The following is a 6,431-nucleotide window of genomic DNA, read 5'->3' on the forward strand; positions in this document are numbered from 1 at the left end:
AATGCGACAGCAGTGTCCAGCTTTCTCGCACTGTTCAACAGGTTTGTTTGGACTTTTCAATGCTGTAGTCAAGACCGTTATTGACTTTTTGCACCGTAAAATCATCATCTGGTCGATGCGAATATGCTATAGTGTAGAAATTTTGAGAGGCTGCTAGTGGCTACTAGCAGCACAGAGTGCTGGCCTTCTATATATCCCCAATAGCTAAAATTAGAAGGGCTGATTGCGCAACACTGCTAGCAGCGTTTGCTCCGGTGAACCATAAACAGCTCATAGCAAGGAAGGCTGAGTACATATAGGAGGGTATTACAGTCGCACCGCAGCGGATACTAACAGATTTAGCCTGAAGACTCGGTACAAAAAAGTAGTGGCCAGTATCCATTGCCTTTAGTTAGCTTGCTGCAGCATCGGGACGCCATAAGCGCGGATCTCCCCAGTCATCCGTTACTTTGAGGCCGGTTCACAAAGTGAATGTACGTAACACACGCGATTTGGGCCGTGGCTTAGCGATCCGGCAAACGCCATCTAAAGCATTGGTCACTGCATGCTGACCTGCCTACGCATTTGCCTGTGTGAATCGAGGCACAGGTCAAGTTCAACGCCTAGACAATTGTAATGACGTAATCTAAGCTCAGGTTAGCTTGGTGATAGTGTTACTAGGCAGATAAAGCATACTTAATTCGCTCGCTTACAGTATGCAGATATAGTTCGATCAGTATTAGTCTCCTAATGTTAGGCGGAAGCTACGATGCGGCATCACGCTGTACGGAACATTTGTCGAGTACGAGTGTAACGTTTGTCACCGTGAAGCGAGATAGTGATAAGTGTACGGAATAGAAGAAGAGACTCAGTTGAGGTATATAGAGTCTGTGCGTGCTCTAAGAGCTTTTCACCTATACCTAAGACTCGGGCTAGGAGCTAGGCAAGGAGTACTCTGTAGGGACTGCTTATATCGTCTCCTGTCTCGCTATACGGTGGATCTCGGTTCGTGATGACGGACGTTAGTTAAGCTGGCCGGGGCTGAAAAAACAAGACCTCGGCAAAACTCCTTCCGAGATGCAGGCCTGTCAGCTGCCTACTTACGACTTCAGCTGTTGAACCGCCCCTCATGATACAAACATCACTTCCCTTTGGACACTATTGCATAATGCTTTGGCCATTAGAAGATTCCAGGTTAATACTACCGATTCCACCTTATCTATTGAATTTGGGTCTGACTAGAAAGTTGCGCATCTCCGAACATCTCTACACTGCGTACTGGGTCCCACGAGCCCGTCTTCAGCCTTTCCGAGCGCCTAGGAAACTCAGAAACAGAAGAAACCGTAACTCAGAGAAAGAATGATAGAATAATCTGCGATTGGTGTCAGGAAAACCTACCGCAAGTCCTAACAGGCACTCAACACATCCTGCGATCACATGACGAATACACCGTCAATGACTTAAGATGTTCAGCTTCCTTCTGCAAGATGTGCTCTCTAATGTGGCTCATAATTCGAAAGAGCAACAGTTCGCTCCTCGAATCAGCAATGAAGCACAACAAAGAGCTAATTACACATGACGACCACACTTACAACAAGGACGCCAATATCGACAATGAAGCAATATCAAACAAAAGATTGGGCCTCTCAATAGAACTAAGCTCAAAGCCCTCCCTTTCAGGAACTGCTAGTCTGATCCTGATGTTTCGGATTCGGTACAGCCCGGCTATGAAACCCGCATACCATGAGACAATCGAGGAAAAATTACTTTTGTTTACCAATTTAGGTATGCGAACGGTCTCTAACATCCCGATCCTGTGTTGATAAATCTTAAACAGTACCTGATTCCACGAAGGATCCCCGAATTGCAACAGATCCAAGACTAGAACGAAGCGGAAAGTTTGCACTTATGCGCAAGTGGCTCTCCAAAATCCCATCGCCTGGTCCCGAGTCACCTAAATTTCTGCCAACTCGTCTGCTCCATGTACTCGGGCCTGATAGGCTTGAGCTAATCCACACCGCGGAGCATTTCCCACTGACATGGGGTTTTAATCGAAGGGCGGTGCGATATGTAGCGCTTAGCCACAAATGGGGAGCGTCTCAACATTTTACGACCACGGTTTCGACCATGAGTGAAAGATGCTCTGGCATCTCGATCAGGAAAGACTTACCGGCAACCTTTCGCGACGCGGTCGAGGTTGTCAGCCAACTTGGATATTCCTATTTGTGGATCGACGCATTGTGCATCATCCAAGACGACGAGCAAGACTGGGCAAAGGAATCAGGCAAAATGGCCGATGTCTACGGGAACGCACACTTCACAATTGCCGTCCACTGCGCAAGGGACGACACGGAAGGCTTCCTCGATAGGTCAATGGCGAAAAGGACAGCGGTGGAATTCCAAGGACCTGATTCAACATACTACATCTGCCGGCCAGCCAATCTTGAAGCCGACGTCACAGACAGTCAGCTCTGCAGGCGAGGTTGGGTACTTCAAGAACGTTTCCTCGCATCGAACACCATCCACTTCACTGAAGGCCAGATCTACTTGGAAACGATGCACGGGACTGAAGCAGAGGACGGTCCACTGAGCCACCACCGGCCACTGATGTCCGACACCGCCAACCGGCTGGAGAGAAGCGGAGCCCGCACGATCTTAAGGGTCAAAAACGCGCCCGTTGCACCACGACGCAAGTTCTTTGCTCCCTCCGCGGCCCCCGAACTGTGCCAACTGCTTCGAGTACCAAGTCAAAAGTATGGCACACCCACGACAGACAACACCTTCTTAAGGACAGAAACACCGGCAGACTGGCTCGACCTAATAACCATGTACTCGAACTGCAGCCTCACCAAAGAAAAAGACAAACTCATAGCCCTCTCCGGAATGGCGCAGCGAATACACGAAAAAACAGGCGCAACGTACTGCGCGGGGCTCTGGCACGACCGCATAAGCGAAGGGCTGCTCTGGCTCCGGGAAAGCACACCCCTCAGCACGCCCTCCTCTCCACGAGCGCCCTCCTGGTCCTGGGCAGCATACGACGGGCCGATCCAATTTGCGACAGACGAGCGCTCGCTCAGCAAAACCAGCGACCCATTCGGGATCACGGGGCCAGGCCGCCAACACCGCTGGACGCAGCCCAGCTCGCCACCCCCATTCTCGCCCGCAGAGCCGCACCACCGCCCCAGCGCGTCCAGATGCCTAACAACGAAGTGCGAATTCATCAAAGTGCGCGACCCTTTCGACCTCGATGGGAAAGACCAGCACGCCTGGCTCAGCGGCCCCGGCCACCTCGAACTCCGCCTCGAAACGACTGCGCTTGAGAGCGTGCAGCTCTCTACTTCGACGACCGAGATTGGCCCCGGTCCCCGCCGCAACATCCCCTGGAACCTGAAGAGCCGGCTGCCGGTGCTGAAGCCCAAGCGCTTCGTGCCTGTGCGGACGCTGGCGCTCCGGCGTGAGGGAGGTGAGAGAGCCGAGACCGTCGTGGGCTGGGTATCGCTCGATATGGAAGATGGGGTTGGACTGTGGGACGCGAGGGCTGGGAGTAGGCGTTTACATGGGTTTTGCTTTGCGAGTATATGTTTCTACCAACGGGCAAGAGAGGGCATCTTCCTCGTCCGGGTCAACGAGAGCCCGGACCTGTACCGCCGCATTGGATACGGAGAGGTGCTTGATGACTCTCCGGCGTCGCGTTGGAGACTGAAGAATATCAGCTTAGTCTAGGTCATGACAGACTTCAAGACGAAAAGCAGCTCATGACTTGCGAGAAAAAGCATGGTTCAACCAACCACGAGTCACTTTATTCTCCGCTCCTCTCCTCTCCTCTCCACTTCTCCGCTCCACCCTGCCATGCCCACTCCGTTCCCACAATTGAGCCGCACAAGTGGATCTTCCACGCTGGACACTGACTTACCATCCCGGCAGCACCACGTGCTATAGCAGCAGCCCCACTCCTCCTGGGATCCTTCGCACCGCTCGGCCCGAGAGTGCCTTGGCCAAGAACGAGAACAGAAGCGGGAGGACACGGCTCCGTTTAGCCTCCCGGGTATGTCGGGCAGCGCGCGAGGGCACGGAGACGGAGACGACGTCCGTTGACAGCTGGAGCTTAAGAATGGGAATATTAGGTTCGTGCGAGAGAATCACGGGCCGTAATGGGCGAAGAGTAGAAGACGATTCCGATCCCGAGAGAGCAGACACAACAAGACGCACATCCACACACTCCATCCCTGCAAATCACAAAATCTCAATTCCGTAAGGACAGTCCATTCAGATCCCCGCCATCCCCACCCCACTCACACGCTCCCTCACCCCACGCTCACCATCCATCTCTTACTGCTTCGTCCCGCTCCACTGCGAACAGTCGACCTGCTCCGCGCTGCCCACCGCCAGCCCGACGCCCGAGTTGCCAAACAGCGCGCTGCTGGCGCCCGAGTCGATGCACAGGTCGAAGTTGACGTTCGCGCCGTACTGGTTCGTACCTGAGAGGCCGCTCTGCGAGCAGAGCTGGTTGCCGCTTGCTGTTGGAGGGGGAAGGAGGTGTTAGCTTCGTTGTTTCACGCCGTTTTTCATGATTCGCTTTCTTTCGTATGGTTTGTTCGGGCGCTGTTGCGTGGTGTGGTGCGGTATTGGGAGAGATGGGGAAAGGGAGATCGTACCAGGACACAGGTTGTTCACCATGACAACGATGGAGTTACCCGCGTTGCTGAGCTGGTTGCCTGAGCTGTCTTTCTGCGCCGTGAGCTTCCAGCAGGTGCCGCAGGCGGGGCCAGCGCCTGCGCCAGGTGCCGCGCCGTACAGGTTCTCCGAGACGGCAGCAGAGTAGCCGGGCTTCACGAATACACAAATTAGCAATTGACTCATCTCCGCCTTGTTGCCTCAGGACAGCGCACCGAAGTGTAGAAGCCGCAGGCGGCGGTCTTGACGTTGCAGTTCCCGGAGCCCCAGGTGTCAGTGGAGCCGTACTGAGTGAACGAGGCCGTGTAGGTCGTCGCGCAGGTGGCGCCGGAAATGGCGGAAGCAAGGAGCAGGATCTTGGAGAACATTTTGATGACGATGCTTGCTGGAGCGGCTTGTACTGACTGACTGACTGGTGGCTTGCGGATGATAGACAACAGGAACAGAGAAACAAACGCCTTTTATACCCCCCAGAGCACTATAGGGCCTTGAAACCCTAGATAACCATAGAACAAACCAGCTCCGCCCGAGCTTCCATGGTGGGACGTCATTGTCGACGTGAGTGGAAAGGCGACTTTAAGCCACGGTCTGGCCACAAACGACCGATGTGAATGACGCTGGGCTCGCACGGAACGATCATCCGCCCACAATAAAGCAATCTATCGGATACTTGCAACAGCCTTTCCCAAACTGGGCAGCGACAAGCTTTTTTCTGGCCGAGCCAAGATTGTGGGGATGCCGGGGCCGCCGGTTCCTGGGAGGGCCTTGGGCGCCACCGTTTCAGGTCCTGTGCCGAAGGATGCGGTGCTGAGACGTCGGCAGAGATTTAGGCTGGCCTGGCGAGCGGCCTGCGAAGCGATGTTGACGCAAAGGGCAACCGGGAGGATCTGCCGACCAGCCGGTCTGGGACCGTATTACATACCGCCTTGTCTCACTTCTGGTGTGAGGGCGGCCATGTAGGTGTATTTCTTTTGCGCCGCGGCGGGTATTAGGATCGAAGGGATTAAAAGAAAAGGTATAGGTATAGGACATGGGCAATTGAGTGCAGAGTTAACGGGGCAGGACGCTGGGGATCTGGCCAGTGCCCTCGTTATAGGCCTCGCCGCAAGTCGTGTACTCTTCAAAATTGCAGTGGACCAGGCTGTCGTCGGTGAAGCGATGCGAGACAAAAGAAAAGGGCTCGGGCGGCTGGGTGAAGAGCATGCCGCGCCAGGAGGCGTTTTTGCACGACAGCAGCTTGTTGCGCCAGTAGCCCTTGCCCTTGGTGGAGATCCAGAGGCGCTCGTCGGGGGTGCGGGCAAAGGTGAAACGCTGCACCAAAAGCGGATTGAGGCCGTAAACGTCGCCGGTCAGGTCGGGCTTGAAGTAGAGGGCGCGCTGCAGCTTGGTGGAGCAGCGGATGACGTCGCGCCAGCGGCGACAGACGCGCTGCAGGACGAGCAGGGTGTTGATGGAGGTGAAGGACAGAATGTGTTCGAGCAGCTCGGTGCACTGGAAGACCTGGTCGGCGGCGGACATTGTTGGCCTGAGAAACCAGGCCGCAGCGGCGGGGATATAAAGTCTATGGTCCAACGGGATTGGGGGGAATGGCGCAAGGGGCGGGCCCTGAGAACGTGACGGCCCGCGATGAATGGAGAGGGGGGAGACGCTGGACTTTTGGCTGATCTGGCTACTCCAAACTACTTAATCCATTTGCCGCAGCTCGACAAACCGTTGTTCGCCCGCGTTTCAAGATCGACGCCCGGCCGCGTTGCTTTTTGTGCGCCCTCTCTCCCCCC

The 6,431-nt window shown here is 54.9% G+C and overlaps 3 protein-coding genes across 3 annotated transcripts; 1 reads left to right on the top strand and 2 right to left on the bottom strand.

Annotated features, from left to right (window-relative positions):
* Window positions 1-1,466: 1,466 nt before the first annotated feature.
* K452DRAFT_314180 (uncharacterized protein) lies at window positions 1,467-3,702 on the top strand (the record flags this gene model as incomplete). The annotated part of the gene is made up of 2 exons (XM_033543730.1): window positions 1,467-1,764; window positions 1,817-3,702. 2 exons carry the CDS (start codon window positions 1,467-1,469, stop codon window positions 3,700-3,702), a joined length of 2,184 nt encoding a protein of 727 aa, XP_033390906.1.
* A 527-nt stretch (window positions 3,703-4,229) lies between these two features.
* K452DRAFT_293416 (glycoside hydrolase family 45 protein) lies at window positions 4,230-5,481 on the bottom strand. The gene is made up of 3 exons (XM_033541563.1): window positions 4,869-5,481; window positions 4,635-4,806; window positions 4,230-4,496 (listed from the first exon to the last, which is right to left on the bottom strand). The coding sequence occupies exons 1-3, from the start codon at window positions 5,019-5,021 to the stop codon at window positions 4,309-4,311; spliced, it is 513 nt and encodes a 170-aa protein (XP_033390907.1). The 5' UTR covers window positions 5,022-5,481; the 3' UTR covers window positions 4,230-4,308.
* A 222-nt stretch (window positions 5,482-5,703) lies between these two features.
* K452DRAFT_303729 (uncharacterized protein) lies at window positions 5,704-6,171 on the bottom strand (the record flags this gene model as incomplete). The annotated part of the gene is made up of 1 exon (XM_033542761.1): window positions 5,704-6,171. One exon carries the CDS (start codon window positions 6,169-6,171, stop codon window positions 5,704-5,706), a length of 468 nt encoding a protein of 155 aa, XP_033390908.1.
* Between the last annotated feature and the right edge of the window lie 260 nt (window positions 6,172-6,431).

Source organism: Aplosporella prunicola (assembly GCF_010093885.1).
Source record: "Aplosporella prunicola CBS 121167 unplaced genomic scaffold K452scaffold_166, whole genome shotgun sequence".
Taxonomy (NCBI): domain Eukaryota; kingdom Fungi; phylum Ascomycota; class Dothideomycetes; order Botryosphaeriales; family Aplosporellaceae; genus Aplosporella; species Aplosporella prunicola.

Bases quoted from the DNA above. Each gene is read 5' to 3' on its own strand.
- K452DRAFT_293416 (XM_033541563.1), bottom strand. From the start codon at position 5,021: ATGTTCTCCAAGATCCTGCTCCTTGCTTCCGCCATTTCCGGCGCCACC. The intron at 4,807-4,868 runs GTGCGCTGTCCT...GTATTCGTGAAG, and splicing joins CCTGCGGCTTCTACACTTCG to CCCGGCTACTCTGCTGCCGT. The intron at 4,497-4,634 runs GTACGATCTCCC...CCCCTCCAACAG, and splicing joins GGTGAACAACCTGTGTCCTG to CAAGCGGCAACCAGCTCTGC.